The 22550-nt window shown below is 44.4% G+C and overlaps 1 protein-coding gene across 1 annotated transcript; it reads right to left on the bottom strand.

Annotated features, from left to right (window-relative positions):
* Window positions 1–274: 274 nt before the first annotated feature.
* Window positions 275–21900, bottom strand: LOC146174010 (uncharacterized). Its single transcript, XM_084585695.1, has 5 exons — window positions 21697–21900; window positions 21196–21353; window positions 20137–20219; window positions 5886–5975; window positions 275–513 (listed from the first exon to the last, which is right to left on the bottom strand). Exons 1-5 carry the CDS (start codon window positions 21847–21849, stop codon window positions 359–361), a joined length of 639 nt encoding a protein of 212 aa, XP_084441821.1. The 5' UTR covers window positions 21850–21900; the 3' UTR covers window positions 275–358.
* Window positions 21901–22550: the final 650 nt, after the last annotated feature.

Raw genomic sequence — 22550 nt, 5'->3', positions numbered from 1 at the left:
TTTGAACAGTAGGCACTTATAAAGCAAGTTTTTAAGCAACAGGGCCCTCGACAATAAATTTCTCCTTTATGGTTGTTTAACCACTGAGCAGAATATGGACAACATGTCGACAGCTGCGAAGTCACTTAACTGCCTTTCAATGTATGCACTGCCATTCATTGAAATAAAGATTCGACCAGTAAGGATTCATGTGTGACGCCATGAAGCCAGAAACATAAAACTCATAAAACCCGCACATAGACTCAAATCGTTTAACCGATACAACAGCAATCAGTAAAAGAGCAATATTCGCTTATTTTATTTGGTAATATTAACGTCAGGAGGATGAAACACAGAAAGAGCAAGATAAATGAGATTGTCATTTGCTTCTACTGATCATGTACTGGATCATTAAACGGCAGTTCCGAGTGTAGATAGTCATTGAATCTCCGGGGCAATTGTTCCTGTACACTCTCATACAGTCTTGTGGTACCTCGCGATCCACAGTTTTGGCTGTCTGAAGAAGGCGGCAAGCTGCGTAAGAAATTTTTTTGAATGATTATCAATATAACAGTCAAACGGCAGCATCGTAGTCGTGAATCTAATAAAGGAGTATAGTTGGGCACTAATTTTCGCAAAATTTTGCTTGGCGTGCAATATAACCAGATAATTAAATTGCTATTCTGAGCAGTCTAAATTTATCAGCAGAGAATTTTAGTGACTGCAATGCCAGTCTCCGCAGCATAAATGTAGGTAGAAAGTTCTTGCAGGATAATTTCACATTGTACTCGATTAAAAATTTGAGATGTGCAAAAGAACGCAATAAAAAAGGTACCATAAAGTAAGCATTGCTTTGCTCGAATACAAAACCTAGGCGAGTCACCCAAGCTGTTTTCGATAGGTAATAGACACAGATTTATATTTTATTATCTCAATCATGCTGCTTCAAAAATTCATGCTAGGAAATCTTAAAGATAAACATTAATCAACCGAGATCATCGGTGCTTTGTTTCGTAAAACAGCAAGATTTCATAATAACAAAATATTCTTCACTGCGATCGAGACAGAATATTCTTCACTACGTTCGAGACTCATAGTGTTTTGCGATCGATAGTAAATCATGCAGTCAATTGGCTCATCAGCAGCATTAGAAATTAAACAGTGGGAGCGGATTGTAAACTGTGCAGCTAGAGTTTTGTGCGCCGGAATTGCCCCTTTCCCACAAATGGTTTAATTCCTCTTTCAACAACCCAGTTTGAACACAATAATAAGTAACGGTAATTTAGACGGGGCTTCGCTCCTCTTTTACGTTTCAAGCTCTATCAGGAATATTTCAATGAAGTGTAAATGAACTTCAAAGGGTGATTTAAATGCCGCGGGAAACCAATCGTCTTTTAACACATGTGCCACCTATTCCGAGCAAATACAAAAATAATCTTTACTTCTCACCCGGTTGCGGCGTTCATGCTGGCACTTTTGATTCTCGCGTGTTATCAAGAGTATTTGAATCAAACTGTGGCTAGTAATGTCAATATAAGATTACGTTATGTAAGATTTAATGAAATACATGGAACCAAAACGGGAAAATCCGGTACATGAAAAATTTCTTCTAGTAATTGCAGAAGAAGACACCTTTGCAAAACTTTTGGAATTGATAGTGAACTTGAAATGTGATTTAAAAACTCCGACAGCACTACAGAATCTGCATTGGAGAAATTTGAAAGCCTTAGCGTTGTTTTTGCACATGTTGCATCATCCGCCCCTTGTAGAGTGTGGGCTGGTGGCACCACAGTAGAAATTTCCTTTTCTTGGCGTGCGTTTGTTGCATAATCCTATGAGATTATGAGATGTATGAGATTAAACGGTACGCACTCACTCCTGTCATCTTCTTCTTCTTAGCGCGCATTTGTTGAAGTGTAAAATTGGGGGTACTGCGTCAATTAAATCGCCTAGCATTATCCAGAAAAGGAACTGGGTTCGGGTCTGTATTTATGTGTATCTTCCTCCGTGCTATTGCTTCCAGTTTGCCTAACTTGGAGTCTGATGAAGGTAGGACTCTCCAGCTTAGCCTGTAGTGCGCTGTTATGTCGCTATAGCTAATAAGGTCATCTTGTTTGCCTTGCTCCGTTGCCACTCTTCCAGCCCAGTGTGTGAGATCTCGGTTAGTTTGTGCGCCGCTTCATTTCCGGGCACGTATCCGTGGTCCAGCGTCCAGACAAGAGTAACGTATCCTTATATTAGCTTATGATCGAGGATTCTACCCGCGATCGTCGCTATGACCCTGCGGTGTAGCTCTTCATTTTGCTTTTGCACATTATGTAAACAAAGGGGATCCCTAGATCCCATAATATTGGAGTGTGTGATGTCACCATAGCACACTGTCACCACCGATGTCACCAGTTATGGTAAACTAAAGACATATGGGAGACCATTCTGCGAATCTCTGACCCAATAGCACAAAGCGAAATTGTTCGACTGGCCGAAGATGCCGCAGAGTCCAAGAACTACCTGCCTGCAACTAAGGAGACTGTCCCACCTTCCGGATCAAACCCCCGAAGAGTGGGATAGTCCTTCTGTTGGAAAATAATATTTCTCTCTACTTCTCTCTCTCCAGAAAAGGGAAAATAACGTATGTTTCTTACTTGCTCGATAGCGTAATTAGCGGGCTCGTCGGGTGGTCGGAGGGTTACAGTGAAAGAGAGAGAAAGGGGTAGAAAAATAAATTAAACCTTGTCTTCACTAGGAATCTAGTCTCCATCCCTTGGATTCTCCGCCGCGTACTTTACGAAGTGCACCATAATGACAAATTATAGAGTAAACGCCCCGAAGCGCGAAATGTTCATCATAATTCTCCTTTCCAACCATGAGGAAAGCAGAAACCGCGAATGACAGATACTGCGTCTTTAATTTCCTGTAAACAAATTATAGAACGCCTATTTACTTTGATGCATTCAATGGAATGCTGGTCGTATTGTTGTCGCGGCTATAGGAAGAAGGAAAAGAAAATGCATGGGCCTGCTAATGGCTCTGTGGCTGAGCCATCTCCGCTTTCTGATTGATTGATTGATTTATAAGAAGAGAAAGAAGCGGCGCGGTATCTGTCTCAATTGATTTCTGTGGACACCGCAAACGCGCCATAAGAGAAAGGAGGCAGATGAGAGTGAAAGTGTAACGAAAGAAAGAGGAGCCGTAGTGGAGGGCTACGGAGAAATTCGGCTACCTGGGGATCTTAAACATGCGCTGAGATCGTACAGCACACGGACGCCTCTACGTTTCGCCTCCGTCGAAACATAACCGCTGAGGTCGGGTTCGAACCCGGGTACACCGGCACAGTAGTCGGGCGTCTTACTTTCCGCTTCCTCATGCGGACAGAAGATAAAATTGAAAAGAAAGGAAAAAGAAGAGGGAGAGAAAGACGGCGCCGCAGCAACAGCCATCGTCTACCACCGAAGCAGTGGCGGGTGCAATGACTGTCTACAGCAGATAAAATTCAGTGGCTGGCTCGCCCTCGCCGCAAGCGGCGCTGACCTACCGTACCGCGCCGTAGGGCCAGGAACAGTCACCCTTCACCACCTCTAGTCGTGTTTTACAAGGGGTTAAAGATCCCCAGGTGGTCGAAATTACTCCGTAGCCCTCCACTACGGCTCCTCTTTCTCTCTTTCCACTTTCACTCTCGCCTTCCTCCCGTCCCTTACGGCGCGGTTGCGGTGTCCACAGAAAACAAGTGAGACAGTTACCGCGCCTTTCCCTTCCTATAATTAAATCAGTGAGTCATGTACTGACCGGACTGGTCATGAAATCACCAGGTGATTCATGCATGCACGAAGCTGACCTCGCCGGGCGTTCGATCCAGGCATAAGTGCGGCGCCTTTCATTTGCCGCTCCCTCGAATGCCGCATCACACAGTAATGAGAAGCAGACCTAGATGTCTAGGAGGCATTAGTACAGCAGGCACCAGCGGCGTTTGAAACAGACTTACATTAAAAAAAAAACTGCAGTATCTGTCACAATTCTACGCGGACGCATGTACCCCGCCGTTGTTGTGGCTGTAAGGAGGAAAAGAAAATGCACGGGCCTGCTATTGGGTCTGGAACTGAGCTACCTCTGCTGCCTGATTGCTTTAGAGGAAGGGAAAGGCCTGATTTATTTATAGGAAGGGAAATGCGCGGTAACTGTCTCACTTGTTTTTCTGTGGACACCGCAACCGCGCCGTAAGGGAAGGGAGGAAGATGGGAGTGAAAGTGGAAAGAGAGAAAGAGGAGCCGTAGTGGAGGGCTACGGAGTAATTTCGACCACCTGGGGATCTTTAACGTGCGCTGACATCTTCAGGCCGTCCTTGCACACACCACTGCTGGTGGTGGACGACGGCTGTTGTTGCGGCGCGCGTCTTTCTTCCCCTCTTCCTTTTCTTTCATCTCTTACGGCGTGAGAAGTGAGACAGTTACCGCGCGTTTCCCTTCCTATAAATAAATTAGTTTAAAATTAGTTATCTGCACGAGGCAGCGGAGGTGGCTCAGCTACAGAGCCAGCAGCAGGCCCGTGCATTTTATTTTTATTCTTCTTACAGCCACGACAACAACAACGCCGACATCGCACAGCACACGGCGCCTCTTCGTTTCTCCGCCATCGAAACGCAGCCGCCGAGGTCGGGTTCGAACCCGGGTACTCCGGCACAGTAGTCGGAGAGAAAGGCCTCATACGGACAGAAGAAAAAATAGAGAAGAAAGAAAAAGAAGAAGGAGAGAAAGACGCGCGCCGCAACAGCTGTCGTCCCCTACCGAAGCTGTGGTGGGTGAAATGACTGCCTACAAAAAAAAATTTGGTGGCAGGCTAGCCCCCGCCGCAAGCGGCGGTGACAAACCTGTACCAGTCCCATCAGGGCCCGGAGCACGTCGCCTCTACCTCGTCTTCGAGGTGTGTCGTAGCAAGCCGTAAAGGAAGGTGGGCGTGAAAGAAGAGAGGGAGATTTGTACAAACACCACGACCAACTAGCCGGGGAAATCATCGAGGCGTATAATGTGGCTAAGAAAGAAAGATTGTCTGTCAGCAAACCTTCCCTGCTCCTGCGTGACTGCGAGGTTGCATATCTGGACATCACATAGGAACACGTGCGTTCTGGTTTTGGTGTTTTATTGTTTCTGTACCTTATATAAACATGTTTCTTGCGATTAAACTTTAGTTCAGAGTCAGCGCTTGTTCCTGTGGTTTCTTACGGTCGTCCCCGTTTGTTCGCGCTGTTTTTTGGATGATGTATCACTAACTCGCCCGCTAAACTATCTTGTTGAGATAGAGGCACTGTAGTGGAGGGCTACAATCCACCGCGCTATAATGGCTTTCTCCTCATCGCACTTGAGCGGTCCAAAGTGCCCTCTAGAATTTTTTCTTGAAGGTTAAAGCTAGCTGCTGCCATCACGTCCGGTGATACACTTAGCGGACGCTCCCGGCGTTGACAAAGCCAAGTGGCTCTCGCTGTAAAAACAAGCACATATATTGACACTTGCGCCACGATAAATCTTCTCTCATTCCTCTATAATTCATCATATTTGAACAAAACATTCGAATTTAAGGTTGCATTGTAAGCCGAGAATTGTAGGTAAATATACTTTAAATGCCTTTAATAAGGGGGGCGAGAAGTGCTGTCTTAAGCGGTGCTTTTTCTACCATTCACATCGATTTGCCTGCAACCAAAGGTTTGAAAAATAACGTTTAAGTGGGTCAGTATTTATACTAATAAACACAATTCCTTCGGTGCAAAGTAATGATGTGAGGAAAGCGTGCTTATCCAATATTAGGGGAATCTTTGCAAGAGTGGTGTACAACATGAAGAGTTGTCTATGGTTGCAACATGAAGGGCTTACCATAAGGTAATACTTCATAGATAACAGGCCGGTTACATCAAAGCTTACCTCTTCCGTACGATGGGCTCTTAGTGACAAGGATGAAACAGCCCTGTTCCCTGTCAGCGTACATGACCTTGTAATGTCTCACGGGACCATCTAGAAGTTATAAAGGTAAAAAAAAACAATGTTTTCATATAGTACAAAGGATTTCATTGGGGTTAAGGTGTTTACGGGCAAAAAACTTGATGCGCTCAATAAATAGATATGAATGCCTCTTCAAAAAAATAAAATGTTCCTGATACTATTCGGGGCCAATAACGTCTAAAGGGTAGAAAAACACGCTTTATAACGTATTTCAAATTATTGTCTTCCAGATAATTGTAACGGAGTAATACATAACAATGAAGTGTTTTCTTCTTTTTTGCCTGCGGTAGCACTGTATAGGAAGTAGTCACGCTGTGTGTAAAAGAGCAATACCTTTGGATAGAACTGATTAGAAAACAGCGTAGCATATGCAGCTGAGTGAAAGTGCGCCGAAATACCTCAGATACGTTTTCCACTTAAAGATATCATATACTATTGAATAAAAAAAAGGGTCCGCTGCACAGAGACCTGGGAATGATTGAGTTCACCAGCACGACGAACGGTACCTCGGGTGCATACAATATTCTCCACCTCTCTGAGCATTGCAGATTACGCAGCTCCCAAGCCGAAATATGAGTGTCGCCTGTTTGGATGTTTCAGATATTCCAATTAACGTAGTTTTACTGTTGTCGCTTTCCCACTTCATTTCTGTAGAAATCATATTTAGTTTCGCGAAGAGTAGCGCGACGAAAAAAAAACGCACTAAAGCGAATGTTGTAAATGTTTGTCCAATCAGACTACCTATGTAATATATACCACTTCGCTCTCCGAAAGTTCAGGAACCAGTAACATTACCACTGAAAGGACACCAAACTTAGACATTTTCCAATTCGTGTTACAGGCGAATTGTTTTTCTCTCCTTAGCATTTCTTAACATTCCTCGCATAATTTATACCCCAACTGTCATAGAAAAGAGGTAGCCAAACGTTGAAACCCTTGATAAATAATAATTTATTTTATCAGCCATTAATCGGACCAAATCACGTGTCTTCGCTTGACTGATTTACGCTCATTACCATCCCTTAGAGGAGCAAGCATATGGCTTATATGACACATGCATAGCAGAGTGCAGTGGAATATTACACAATTAATTGTCATTAGGTTTCTATAGGTTGAACTAAAGCGGGTGCTTTGCACTGAAGGTGGAGTCAGGTCGACTGAGACTGCATAACGATGAAATATGCTGGAGTGGGTGGGTGAAGATCGGTCCCGGTTGTATCTTCTATGCGTCGCAGACCATGGTGGTAGATTGCCTTGAATTTATTTAAAATATACCAAATTACAGGGGAAAGAGTGTAATATGGCTCTATGTGGTTAAATGTATACTTTCATTTGATGTGGTTATGAAGAAATGATGAATATTCACTTTGAAAACGTTGTCCTGCTATTATAACAGCACAATATGACCGATTAGGATGCATCAGTATTAAAGTGGATTGCAACTGATGTAAGACGGCTTTGCTTCATTAAGTTAGATTAAGATCGAATACTGTGAATTTGAATGAAATCATAAAATTACTGTCTGTAGTAAAGAGTTGTGAATGTGTATTTACGACGTATAGTTTGTCTTATGTATGCCCTGTAATATTTTCTTGCTTCAGTACCTCACTTCCAGTTTCTTTGTGTTAATCTATTCATAGTCGCGGTGGAATGCTCCAGCTCAGAAGAAAATGTTTTCTGCATAAGGAGTCTCCGTTCAGTATCACCGCGTTGGTCACAAAAAAATCACCCACGATTACGTTACTTCATAATGTGAAATTTGAGCGCAGCTCATCAGATGTTTCACCTTCTCGCTAGATTGAGGCAAAGCTTTCGAGCAAGACACATACGTACAAGTGCAGACAAATTTTAAAAAAAAATTTCTACACGTATTCCATCAAGAAACACTTCACTAGCGCTTCTTGGCTGTCATTCAGTTACCGGAAGATTGCGAGAAGCAGCGCGTGGGCCCATAAGAACATTGCGCGACGAACTGATTTATTTATAGGAAGGGAAAGGCGACGAATAGATAGCAGCAACTGACTGATGCCGCTGATGCCGCTAGCGAGTGAAGCTAGTAAGAACGGGATGCAAGCACCGTGATCCGCCAACACCGATCCGCTGTTAGCGAGCCGGGGTTTCGGCAACTGGGCAGCTCTGTCGCCGCCACGCAGGTAGAGGGGAGACCCCCTCCTCCTCTTTCTGTATGGCGGCGACGTGTCATCTGGGAATCTTTGCCGTCAGCGCACGTTAAAGATCCCTAGGTGGTCGAAATTACGCCGTAGCCCTCCACTACGGCTCCTCTTTCTCTCTTTCCCCTTTAACTCCCACCTTCTTCCCCTCCCTTACGGCGCGGTTCAGGTGTCCACAGAAACAAGTGTGACAGATACAGCGCCTTTCCCTTCCTCTGAACCAACCTAAATTACTCCGGCCCCGCCGGGGTGGTGCAGTGGTAAGACGCCCGACTACTGTGCCGAAGTACCCGGGTTCGTACCCGAACTCGGCGGCTGCGTTTCGATGGAGGCGAAACGAAGAGGCGTCCGTGTGCTGTGCGATGTCAGCGCACGTTAAAGATCCCCAGGTGGTCGAAATTACTCCGTAGCCCTCCACTACGGCTCCTCTTTCTCTCTTTCCACTTTCACTCCCACCTTCCTCCCTTACGGCGCGGTTGCGGTGTCCACAGAAAACAAGTGAGACAGTTACCGCGCCTTTCCCTTCCTATAAAATAAATGTTTTTTCAAAAATCAAATTACTCCGTAGACCTCCACTACGGCTCTTCTTTTTCTCTTTCCACTTTCACTCCCACCTTCCTCCCTTCCATTACGGCGCGGTTGAGGTGTCCACAGAGGTGTCCACCCCCCTTCCTTTCCTCGTGTTCTCCAGGTGCTGCGCGCGCTCGTGCCCCCATCGTTTGAACCCCCCCCCCCCCTCTTTGCGCGAGGCTCCGGTTGCCGAAGCGCCGGCTCGAACTGGGGGCATGAAAGGGGGATGGAGCTGGTTACGAAGCCGACGCGGCCGACGCCGACGCGAAACCCAGGAACGGGCGCCAAAGCGCTGCGCTCTAAAAAACATCTATAGCCCTGTCGGCGCCAGGTTTACAGCGCTGCAACTATGTGCAGGGCGTCCATAACACTCAGTAAGATTGTAACAACGGTAGACAAGTTAAAATTATTTCTCCGCTGGTGACCAAGAGCAGCAGCCATCGCCTCGTATACAACTTGCAAAAAGGACATGTCAACTTTCGGAATCGCTGTCTCGATGTGCCACAAAGGCTTGATGCAGTGCGCCGTAATAAATCTAATCTAGTTGGTTAAGCACTTAAATAAATTTATTGCTGCGCAAACTCCACCTGCGGCTGCACAGCGTGGGTGTTGTCGCGTGGGGCGTGTACTGGCTGCTTGCACTTGTGCAGTCATGACTTCAGCCATGCGACGATTTGGGCTGTGGCCTGCACAATGGCCAGCACTCCGAAACGAGTACGAAACAGTAAAAGTAACCTCTAGTCACGGAGAAATTTAACTAAGCCGCAGTCTGTTATTTGAACTTCTTTGAACTGGTTCATATTTAAGCAAGCATATCCAGTTTCTTTCTCAAAGAATCTTCTACAAGTGACCCATATTGCCCTGAAAATAAACCCCCCGTAACAAAAGAAAGAGTCTGCATGCCATTATGCCATGTTTGTATGCTATTTTAGACGTTTATTTTTGTACGGAAGTACTCGGAACGCTGCGCAAGGAACGGTCTTGAGGACCAAATCTGATACGAATATGATAATAACTGGTGCCACACTGACCTCCGCCACGGATGACTCCATTGCTCATGTGATCGAAGACGTATCCCGCTGTGGGTAATTAAAATTTACATCGCACCCAAAAGAACAAATAATTTATTACGGAATGGGGCTGGCAGCTTAGGCTCAATAATTTCGCTTTAAAATGTATGGAATGTCGACTAACGTGAACAATTCAAAGCTCAACTGCAATTGGCAACGAAGACACAGGTTACTTATCAGGACGTTGGTGAATACCAGCTTTTTGCTTGGTCTAGAAGTCTAGAAATTCTTGGTCTATTTTTATATTCTGACCGACTTAAAAATAAGTTAAATTGGTTCACAGGAAGGGAAAGGCGCAGTAACTGTCACACTTGCTCTGTGGACACCCGAGCCGCGCCGTAAGGGAAGGGAGGGAGGTGGGAATGAAAGTGGAAAGAGAGAAAGAGGAGCCGTAGTGGAGGGCTACGGAGTAGTTTCGACCACCTGGGGATCTTTAACGTGCGCTGACATCGCACAGCACACGGACGCCACTTCGTTTCGCCTCCATGACCGACTTGATATGTCTAATTTTTGGTGAATTTTCAGTGTAGTATTTTTATTTCAAAAAATGCATCCTATTTATGGTGCATTTGCAGTAATTTAGAAGGGTGTTACCAATCGATACATTGGACGCATTATGAATATACTTTCTGCTAATGTCCGTCGGAGTGGCGCTGTAGTTACGGTGCTCGATTACTGCTCCCGAAAATTCGGGATCAAATCCTGGCCTCGCTAGCAGCTTTTTCATGGGGCAAAGAGCAAGGTTCCCGTGTGCTGTGCAATGTCAGTGCACGTTACAGAACCAAAGGTGGTCGAAATATCCGGAGTCCTCCACTACTGCGTCTCTGAGGGTCCCCTCTGAGGGTAGCTTTCAGAACATTAGTGTCAACGCACGTTGTTGCGACTAGAAAGAAGGAAAAGAAAACGCACAGGCCTGCTACTGGCTCTGTAGCTGAGCCACCTCCACTGCCTAATTAATAATTGGTTAACAGGAAGGGAAAGGCGCAGTATCTGTCTGTGGACACCTGAACCACACCGTAAGGGAAGGGAGGAAGGGGGGGGGGGGGATAAAGTGGAAAGAGAGAAAGAGGAGCCGTAGTGGAGGGCTACGGAGTAATTCCGACCACCTGGAGATTTTTAACGTGTGCTGACGTCGCACAGCACACGGACGCCTCTTCGTTTCGCCTCCATCGAAACGACCTCCGCTGCCTGATTTATTTATAGGAAGGGAAAGGCGCGGTAACTGTCTCACTTGTTTTCTGTGGACGCCGCAACCGCGCCGTAAGCGAAGGGAGGAAGATGGGAGTGACCCCTCGTAGGCATAGAAGAGAAAATAGAGATGAAAGAAAAAGAAGAGGGAGAGAAGGACGCGCGCCCGCCTGGTGTGGCTGGGGCAGGGGCAGGTGGATCACCACCGCTACCGGCAGGGGCTAGCCTGCCACCGAATGTTTATTTGTTGTAGGCCCTCATTGCACCCGCCACCTATACTGCCTAGAAGGTTTGAACTAATTAAACTAATTTATTGATAGGAAGGGAAAGACGCGGTAACTGTCTCAATTGTTTTTTGTGGACACCGCAACCATGCCGTAAGGGACGGGAGAAAGGTGGGAGTGAAAGTGGAAGGAGAGAAAGAGGAGCCGTAGTGGAGGGCTACAGTGTAATTTCGACCACCTGGGGATCTTTAACGTGCGCTGACATCGCACAGCACGCGGACGCCTCTTCGTTTCGCCTCTTCTAGGCACTATACGCCACCGGTTCGGTGGTGGACGACGGCTGTTGTTGCAGCGCGTCTTTTTTTCGCTCTTCCTTTTCTTTCTTCTCTATTTTCTCTTCTGTCTGCACGAGGCAGCGGAGGTGGCTAAGCTACAGAGCCAGTAGCAAGCACGTGCATTTTCTTTTCCTTCTTCTTACAGCCATAACAACCACAACAACAACAACAACGTTGAGATCCCCAGGTGGTCGACGTTACTCCGTAGCCCTCCACTGCGGCCTCTTTCTCTCTTTCCACTTTCACTCCCACCTTCCTCCCCTTCTTTTCGGCGTGGTCGAGGTGTCCACACAAAACATGTGAGACAGTTACCGCGCCTTTCCCTTCCTATAAATTAATCAGTTTGGGACATTAACTCCCACAAACCAACCAAATTTCAGCTAACATGAAAAAGATAATGTGTTCAATTGCAATGCTTTGGAAGTGCAGTGTCAGTCAATTGGTGGAACATTTTCTATCCCCGGATAACAATCCGACTGTGTAAAGTTCCTTTTAATATGATAGAAAAAAGTGGTCACAAAATGTACTTTAAACAAGTATCTAAAACGATTGCATTGTTGTAATCCTAGTTTTATTCTAAGGTACCTATTCTCCATTATAGGTATGGGGCAAAATAAAACAAAATTATTCGGAAATTCATGTTTTTTTAACTATTTACCCCAGCCTTTCTTTAAGTGGTCCCCTGGATATCTCAAGAATATAGCGTAAAATATGGTTTCACACTTCAATGCAGCCATTTTATATAAAGCTTGCACAAACAGGCGAAATTAAATGAAAAGGGCATTTTATGAAGTCACATAAGCCTCAAGCAGCTTCTCCGACTTCAGAGCTAAAACATTTTTAGCAATACAAAACAGTTTTCGCCTAGCTTTCGCAGATTCTAGCCAGAGTAAGGATCAGAGCCAGAAGTAGCAAACAATAACAAACTTTTATGCACAGCAAAATATGATACAATGAAACTCACACTAACGAATTAAATACACAGACGAGAGGTTCACAGAAAGACATTGCTACGCATGCAACTAAAGGAGCACTCAGTACCACAGATGCTTTCCAAACTGAAAAATACACGAGAGAAGGCCAAATTGTTCACTGGGCACTGTCGCAGACAAAAATCTGAATAGTGACGATGTGGCCGCGATGTAATACGACCGCTGCTCCCTCGCAGATCAGTTGCCTCGCATAGCAGTGGGTTGACCACTGGAGCTGAGTCGCACAAGTGGCGCGTCCTCAATAAATAGGACGCTTCGCAGCTGTCTGTTATGACGCGCCAAGGACGGAGCGCGCATAAACTTCGCTCTTTCTAATGTCCCTCTTTACCCCTGCCGAGCCACGCGTCATTGTTTAGAAAGGGGGGATGCGGGGCTAAAATCGCGAGTTTAAAAGAAAAAACGTGTTTTTTATTTTTTGCTGTTTTGGATCCTGCATTTATCAAAGAAGCTTCTCACCAATTTTGGTAGCCATCAGCGCCGTAGAAAATAATAAAATGAATTTTTTTCACGAGGTGGTGGAGCGCGTTCGCTGCCGAAAGCGCCCATGAACGCTGCTTTCAACGCGCGGCCGCAAAGCGGGCAAGAAACCGAACGCGGAGTGGAACGCCACATTAGAAAGTTTGTTTTTCGCACTTTCTAGCCAAAGATGACCTGCTATCGAGAGTACAGCGCACAACTAAAAAAAAAAAAACGGAAAGCCTTATTTTGGGCCGGGCAATTGCGGATTGGCTGGAAAACCGAAACTGAAGCTTGGATTGGCCGAAACAAGACAAGTAACCTTCGAACGCTGTTTTTGCGCCAAAAGTAGCCTGGCTAACCAGACTACTTTAGTAAGTTCGATGCAGCTTGTTATCTTTCTTGCGCTTCTGCAAGTTTGTTGCGATCAGTGAGTGGTTGATGGTGGGATAGGAAGATGCCTGCAACAAAGTCTTCGACGCGGAGAAGCTTTGGGAAGCGAAGCAATCGCCACATAGCAGCGTCGAGTTGAAGAGGAGGGCCCTATGTATGCAGCAGGGCACTTTGATTAATTATTTTTGGTCCGAAAATTAAACAGCATGTTCCGAAATGTTTGAACTCATTTTTCTAAGTTCGCACTTTTTGCGAAAACACAACCTTAGGAAAACTATCCTTTCCAAACTCTTTCGCTATAAGCGGCTTTCCAGGTGATCTCTGGACTATATTTTTGTCGGGAACAAGATAAGGCACTTTTTAGATCACTAATTACTCTCCAATTTAAAAAAAAATGAGATATCTGACATACAATGACAACAAAAAAAAATGAAGTTTGTTCTTTTCCAAATGCAGAAATTTTTACAAAAACGCCATAAAAAGCCCGCAATTCTCCTTATCCTGCTCGATGAACTATCTAGAAGGTATTCAATCACAAAAAAAGTAGTATACCTTCTTTGGTTTTGAAATGATAGTTTTCCTAAGCTGACACACTTCTTTGTTCAGTATAGCAGCTACACGTTATTACCTATTTGTGCTAGGGCAATGAAATTTAGAATATATTCTAATAAGAGGAAGGTAAGCCACTCCAGAAAATTTTATGAAAATTGGTACAGCCGTTCAAAAGTTGACCCTTTAGCCTAGCATCCCCCATTAGGTGCGGCCGAAACATCTCGAGACTACTCGCATCTTCCGGTTGGCTGCGTCATCATTGCTGCCGAGTTAGGAGCAGGCAGAGTCACGCCGACGCGTGCAAGAATATGTACTCTCCTCACGGAGGAGAGGTTTCCGGAAGTGGCGGAAGGCTCGAAGCTAACGCCGAGCTGGCTTCCTTCGCGCCGCGCTGGCTTAATACCAATTTGCGTCGATTTCTTGAAAGCTGCCAAACATTCTACCATAACCTTTGTACATAGGTAGCTGTTTAGCTAGTTCGAATGTAAATTCATTATTAATATAAACAGCGCGAACACGAAGACAAAGGACGAGATACACGAAAGCCACAGTACAAGCGCTGACTCACAACTAAGCCTAAGCCCGTTACTCCAAGGCCCAGAAAAAACAAACATGAAGAAAACGAAACGGTCACGTGAAACAACCCCTGGGTTCACCTACTGCATAAAAGATTACTTTAAAAAATCACTTGAAAAAGACACCTCTTTGCTTGAAAGAGCAAGAGAAGTCTTGCTGACACAGTTATTGTCCGTTGAAATAAAATATGCTTCCACTATCTCTCTCGTTATCTTCTCTTTGTGGCGATATAAAATCCTAACAGTGTCAAACTTAGGAGTGCACTTCTTCTTCTCCTTCTTCATTATTTCACATGACTGGCAATGTGATACCAGAAACGTTTTGTCCTTTCCACTTTCCAAGTTGTTCCGGTGTTCCTGTAGTCTCTTATTAATACATCGTCCTGTTAGTCCTATATAACTGGCTCCACAAGAGAGTGGAAGCCTATACACAAAACCTTGGGGTGAAACATAGAAGGTGAAACATAGAAACCCATATGTTGGATGCAAGACAGGTGTTGTGTATAGGCTTCCACGCTCTTGTGGAGCCAGTTATATAGGACAAACAGGACGGTGTATCAACAAGAGACTACAGGAACACCGGAACAACTTGGAAAGTGGAAAGGACAAAACGTTTCTGGTATCACATTGCCAGTCATGTGAAATAATGAAGAAGGAAAAGAAGAAGCGCGCTCCTAAGTTTGACAGTGTTAGGATTTTATATCGCCACAAAGAGAAGATAACGAGAGAGATAGTGGAAGCATATTTTATTTCAACGTACAATAACTGTGTCAGCAAGACGTCTCTTGCTCTTTCAAGCAAAGAGGTGTCTTTTAAGCGATTTTTTAAAGTAATTTTTTATGCAGTAGGTGAACCCAGGGGTTGTTTCACGTGACCGTTTCGTTTTCTTCATGTTTGTTTTTTCTGGGCCTTGGAGTAAAGCGCTTAGCCTTAGTTGTGAGTCAGCGCTTGTACTGTGGCTTTCGTGATCTTGTCCTGTGTGTTCGTGTTCGCGCTGTTTATATTAATAATGAATAAGTACCAACTCGCCCAACAAAGTATCTTGGTTTGAATGTAAAGTTTTCAAGTAAAAGATTTCATAACAGAAAAACGTGAAACAGCTGAAGAATTCAGTTCAGTCGTGTCTGACTCTTCGTGACCCTATGGACCATATCACGCCACGCTTTCCGGTCTCTCACTGTCTTCCTAACATCACAAAACCTTATATGCAGCGCCTCGAGGATGCCATCTAACCATCCCGTTCGCGGCCTACCCCTTCTACGGTGACACTCAACCTTTCTCAACATCAAATATTTCTCCAGCGACTGCTCTCTACTAAATCAGATGGCCAAAGTAGCTGAACTTTCACTTTAGAATTTGACCCTCCAATGAGCAGTCAGGGTTTATGGTCGACACTATCGACTGATTTGATCTTCTAGTAGTCCAAGGAACTCTCAAGAGTCTCCGCCAGCTCCACAATTCGAACGCGTCAATTCTTCGGCGGTCAGCCGTCTTCACAGTCCAACTCTCGCATCCATACATCCCAACTGGAAATACCATAGCACGAGTTATACGGATCTTGGTTGGCAGTCTAATGTCTGCTCTTTACTAGGCGGTCAAGGCTAGCCATGGCTCTATTTCGCAGAAGCAGGCGTCTCCTAATTTCATGGCTGCAGTCTCGTTCCGGGCTAATCTTGGAGCCCAAGAAGAAAAAAAATCTGTTACAGCTTCCACTTCTTGTCTCTTGATACTCCAAGACTTGGCAGGGCAAGACGCCATGATATTTGTCTTTTTAACTTTCAGTGTAAGCCCAAACTTGTCACTCTCTTCTTATATGCGCATCAAAAGTCTCTTGAGTTCCACTTCACTTTCTGGCATTAAAGTGGTATCATCCGCATATCTAACATTCTTGATACGTTTTCCAGGAATCTTCACTCCAGCTGAAGACTCGTCCAGACCGGCCTTCCTCATGATACACTCAGCATATCGGTTAAATAAGCAGGGCGGCAGTATGCAGCCTTGTCTCATTCCTTTCTCAATCGGAAACCAATCAGTAAGACCCAGTTTTGACTGTGGCCTCTTGCTCTTCATACAGGTTCCTGAGGAGACAGATGAGGAGAATTGGAACTCCCATCTCTTAGAGAGCTTGCCACAATCTGCTGTGATCTACGCAGTGAGACGCTTTCGCATAATCATTAAAGCAGAATTAGATGGGTTTCTGGAACTCTCTTGCTTTTTCCATCATCCAGCGAAGATTGGCAATCTGGTCTGTAATTCCTGTGCCCTTGCGAAACCCAGCTTGCACGTGTGGAAGCTCCCGATCCACATACTGCTGCAGCCTACCTTGGAGGATGTTTAACATCACCTTGCTAGCATGCGAAATAAGCGCGATCGTGCGGTAGTTGGAACAATCTTTGGCACTGCCTTTCATTCGAATGGAGATAAAAACTGACCTCCTCCAATACTGTGGCAACGGCAGGGTTGTCCAAATTTGCTGACATAATGTATACAAAACGTTAACATCTGCCTGATTGAGGGTTTGAAGCAACTCGGATGGAATGCCATCAATTGCGCTAGCTTTGTTTTTAGCAAGGCTGGCTAAGGCTCATTCACCTTCACTCTTGAGGATGTCCGGCTCGAGCTGAAGGATAGCAACTCGAATTTTGGGGCTGGAGAAATGTGGCAATTGATTTTATGTTGCAAAAACAATAAACAACGATTTAATAAATGCATGCTCGTGTAATCACCGAAGCACTCGCCATAAACTATTATTGCTTTGTCGTGCTTCTATTCATAGAAGTTACGAATTTATGTTTATACTAAAGCCTTAGTGCGAGTTTAGAATCCCCATGGAGCTTTCTTCTGATATCTTGACAAAGTTGGTCTAGCATTAAGCGTCTAAAAGTGACTTTTTATGGATTGTTTGGGGAAGTCTTTTCATGCTTTTTTGAAATTAATTTAGAAGCATATTGCAATCAGGCCTAAGGCATTTCAATCTTGAAATATACGTACGTTCCCTCGACTAGTGTTGGGTATGCGACTATTCTTGACGCAGCGCTGCCAGCCCTCGCCGGAACACCGGACATGTGTACATGTGCTTCGTTCCCGCGCCTCTGCAGCCGTGTTCTGAACGCCGGGTAAAATTGAACATGAGACACCATATGAAACCATGCAGACAACACTGCCCCGCTCGCACGGACTCGCGCGCCTTTTTTTTCTCTACCAAGTTCCCCTTTCCCTGTAGTAGTCTGGTGCGAGCTTCGTGGGTTGCTTGCCGCTGCTTCGCTTTCACTGAGAAAATAAATATACGAACCACCGACAGCCTCGTCCTTTCTATATTAGTACTGTCTGCGTCTTATTGCGATACCACTGGTCGGTTATGTTAAGATATATGTTTGTAAATGAACAGGTGCTTGGAGCATTTCTAGCTTTATTTGCCTGCTAGGTTGCTACATTTCCCCGCGGGGGAAAAGGCACAAGATCATTGGGAGGAATTCCTGCATGAGGATCTCCTTTTGAACTGCTTCAGCTGACACCGCAAGCAAAACTGCTGGCCGAAAGCTAATATACGCAGTTTATTAACGGGCAAATAACGATCTTGTCATTGACTATCGCATAATGGTAGCAACGCCAACTTTTACAGCTCACGAACACTGTGGGCAATTTGTATTCAGAACGAAGTGCATAACCATGCAGTATGGTTTTATATTGTTGTTTTTGCTAGCATGTGTTTACTGCAAAAGAAAAAAGGTGATATGAAACCTGATCAAATATATATCAAAAAGGCCTGCTAGAAGATACTGTCCGTAGAAGTAGAACCAATAGTAAAAAGGCGCGTGCTCGAGATGCTTTCCTGGCAGATGCCAGAAGCTGCCATTAATGGGTGTCTTCCTCAAGCATGGGATCTACCGACACCTTGTCAGGGGTCCCAGATGCAGGTGAAGTCGTAGACGTCTGGAGAGTCAACCTAGGTATTCTTCATCACGATGTACTGGAGGCGCACCAAATGCAACTGCGCACCTAAATACCTGTGCAACGAACTATCTGGCTTTATTTTGTGTGCATGTATACTTTCACCATGTTGTGTATATATAATTAGCTGCAAAAAATTACTTGCGGAAAAGCGAACTGAATCTTGTGTTAGGCGATTGATGGCCTTATTTGTTTCTGCACCAAATACAAATCTTGGATTGGGTATAGGGCCAAACGCAACGCCATTATTGCACTTTTATAGGTGCCGTGTTTTCCCAATATTGGTGGCGGCCTATTGACGGTGTACTACTTTGGACGCCCGTAATCATATCGCTTAGACGCATCGTGATGCTGAGCATAAAAATGGCCAAAAGGTTTCACACGATATAGAAAGAGACTCCTGTGTTTGCACTAACGACAGGGGTATGTCTGAAGTCCCATAGGATCGCTCGCTACGCAGAGCTGCGCATAACTGATCTCACCCCACGTTAGTAGGTATGCTGAGTCTCAAGTCGCCAGCTCTTCTGCATGCAAGGAAGAAAATACCTTTAACGGACGAGTAAAATGAGGTAGTCACTTGTGTAGCATGATATCGCAGCCCTGAATAAGCAGTTTGTAGCGTATGCGACAGAACATCGACGACCTACTTATTTACTGTGTTTCGACGCGAAAGCTTAATTTCCAATGCATCAGCCAATTTCAGCCGCTTCTGACGCTTTCTTTTCAACTTACCAAAATCCACACTGGGCTATATAGCTGAAGCATGGTATTATAAATATGGCGTATTACCGCTTGATCTTTTACCTTGAGATTCGAACAAAAAATTAACTACGCTATGTATTAGCCAAGGGTAACCTCTCCGTCTGCGTCACCTTCGAAGAGCAAAATCTAACAGTCAGGCTATATGGCGCTTAACTATGGTGCCACCTATGATGTGCACCATTTGACCTCTCACTATCTACGCAGATCTAGGCATCACGATCTCCGTCTTGTAGCTTAGGGCATTCTCGACTTCTTTGTTATGGAAAATTAATCGCTGTAAAACCTTCTGTGTTTATGTCTAAGCAGAGCTAATTAGAGCAAACCCATGCAAAACCACGGTTTCACTGCGCCTAAATACGGTTAGTAGGATTGGTCTTCGGATATTTTTAGCGTTCGGTGTACAAGTTTATAAATAGGTTTGGGATACATTCTGCATTGAATTACTAAAAGGGGGCATTGGAATGACGATGGCCTTTCTGTATGGCACCCGATTAATTCCAACGAGTGAGGCACCTGTGTGTATTCGTGTGTATGTTTATGTCACTGCTTGTATGTGCGTGGTGCGCGAATTCCAGCGCTAGAGAGTGTGCAAAATTTTATTCAACGGAATATTTCGAGGTCAGCACAATGTCAGGACTGTAATGAGCTCTCGAAAATTTGTCAACTAAGGCATTTAGCTTAACGCTGTTGTTTCATTACAGCGCGTTGTGGTTTTCTAGCTTTCCCACACTTCTTACTTTATGAGCCCATCTCCACGGTATGTCATGAAGCTTAACGCTGTTGTTTCATTACAGCGCGTTGTGGTTTTCTAGCTTTCCCACACTTCTTACTTTATGAGCCCATCTCTACGGTATGTCATGAAGGCCGAAACTCATGGAAGCTAAGAAAGCTGTAACCTTTCTTCTGTCAGGCTTTGCTTGACATCATCACTTACCTGGTAATGTTTGATAAGTTACTGCGTTGGGCAGAATATGGCTCACAGTTGTTGATGTAGCCAGTGTTGAAATAAACACTTCCCTAGGTTGAAATGTAAATAAGAAGCGCAGTATCATATTACAACTCAATGCTTTCCTGCTTGTAAAACATTTGTTAAAATCTACTGGGTCTTAGCATTAAGTACACCACGAAAATGAGCGCTAGCCACTATTGAGTTTCAAAAATATATTGTGGTCGCAACAACTGAAAACTAACGAAATGGAAAGGAGAAAGGAAGACGCATCAGCTTTGTGCGCTAAGCCATTTAGAAAAACGTGAAAACAACTGCCCAGAATTAGAGAATTATATGCAATTTGAAATGAAAGTCAGCTTTCTGGACTATATTTACTGGCACATTAACAACTGCGTTATCATACCGATGCGAACAGTGTAAGTTCTGAGTGACTAGTTGCATTTCTTTTAATATTTTCCCATTATAGCAACATGTAGTTCGGATTGCCACAAAATACTAATATGGTGCGTACTTGGGAATCTACACCGGAATACCAGTGTCCGGAAGGCCACCGGATGTTCACTCTGATCATTCTGTTGTGACAACAAAGAAAAGCACACGGCTGAGCAGCAGCGTCAAATAAGTACGCAAAAATAGCGCTGTGACAAAAAGTAGACAGAAGAAAATGCACTTGCAAAATACAGCACAGTAGTGAAGCATAACTAAGAACATGAAACAACAATCCTAATGAACCGCAGTTTTGAGGCAGCGGGAATCATCCTAGTCATGACCGATACAGGTATAAAGAACGCTTAGAGTAGCGGCCCTTGTAGAGAGTAAAACTACGCTATAAAAGTTCAGGGACGGCATACTTGTCTAAAGTCGGGCCTCGCAAACGTGATCCCCTATGTGAGCCCAAATCCACTCGTGCCTGTTGAAGATTTTACGTATGGTCATGTTATTTGATATTCAAAAGGTGCTTCATTTACCGTCACGCGAAACCGTTAGAAGGCAGGCAAGCATAAGCAACTCTGGCAAAGGAGTAAGAAAATTATTTATACTTACAACGTACGTGATACGGTGTCAGTGTAGTAAACAGAGTACTGGAATAGGCCGGCACGTGCCTCTCGCATCTTCATAATTGCCTGGCATCGAGTAGCCGGCACTAATGCCCTGTTTATAGTCTGCCACTTCACGAAAAGAGTTTCGGCGACGCTAGTCATCTGAAAATGTAGATTATGTTAAGCTTGTCTAGGCAGGTAGATTTTTCATAGAAATGCTGACGCCTGACAGCTGCAACATTTTCTGTCTTGCACATTACTGTCCACAAAGATCCTAGTGTACATGAAGTGGTTATAACAGGGAGTACACTTAACGCCAAACACAAGCTAATTACAGCCGAAAAAGTAAAATTAAAGCTTTTTCTTTCTTTAAAAGAACACACATACTCAGCTTTATGCTTGCTACTAGGAATAATATCGTTAAAGTTTCGCTGGAATAATTCTTGCTTCATAAACTGCGCACTGTTTTAAGCTAATTTTGAGCCCAAAATATATATCGTCTCACAAGCGTCGCATGTTGGCGATTAGAATTCCGTGGGTTATCTTCATAGAGAATTGCAGCCGCGATGGCTAGTGCAGCTAGTAGATGGCTGGTTACTGTGACAGCCTGCATAATGCGCTCTGCGTCTTCAAAATGCACACTGCAGCACTGGTACATCTGATGTGTGTGGTACGTTTCTGTCCCCGCATATCGCACATTTCAAAAAGCCAGCAGGATGTCTTAAGGCAATCGCTATAGTGTTCTAACAAATATTCCGCATATTTTTAATTCATTAACAATTTTTTTTATTCACGACATATGCCGTCAAGTATAAAAGGCAGTAATTATGAAATATTAATGGCATGATTTCGTGCATGGAATAATTGATGTTTTGAAATATCGCTAAAAATAATGCAAATTTAGGGCAGTCTGTTGCTAAATGTGGCTTAGTTCTTGCGTGTACCACTTCGCAAAGCCAAATGTTCAGACAATGTTCAAAATAAGTTTGATGTTTGGATGGGAATTTGTCTGCAAAGGAGACCACTGGACATGCTAGACGGAGCATGCGGAGTAAGCACCATGATAAACACATTGCTGGATGCCATCTACATATATGATTGATTGATATGCTTCATATTCCGGCGACAAATTAAACTAATAGTACGGTAGCAACAGAATTATGAGGCAGTCGTTAAGAATGAAATTCGTATGCGCGAGAGGAAACATTACGATGTTGCCAGCCACGTTTAACAGCAAGCAATAGGAATCGCTTAATTGATCTGTGCTTATGCGCAGAGTTTGGCACAGCAGTTGATTATCAGCACTAGTTACGGCTTCAAGTAGGAGGCACCCGAAATCAAGAACTAATTACAGGGAAC

This window comes from Amblyomma maculatum, chromosome 11 (genome assembly GCF_055883805.1).
Source record: "Amblyomma maculatum isolate TAMU_Amacu chromosome 11, ASM5588380v1, whole genome shotgun sequence".
NCBI lineage: Eukaryota > Metazoa > Arthropoda > Arachnida > Ixodida > Ixodidae > Amblyomma > Amblyomma maculatum.
The sequence above is the reverse complement of the archived record's forward strand: the minus strand, read 5'-3'. Positions and strand labels throughout refer to the sequence as shown.

Excerpts from the sequence above, each read along its gene's own strand:
- LOC146174010 (XM_084585695.1), bottom strand. The coding sequence starts at position 21,849 with ATGTACCAGTGCTGCAGTGTGCATTTTGAAGACGCAGAGCGCATTATG. Across the intron at positions 21,354-21,696 it reads ATCGCCAACATGCGACGCTT|ATGACTAGCGTCGCCGAAAC; the intron begins GTGAGACGATAT and ends CTACATTTTCAG. Across the intron at positions 5,976-20,136 it reads AACTTATCAAACATTACCAG|ATGGTCCCGTGAGACATTAC; the intron begins GTAAGTGATGAT and ends TATAACTTCTAG.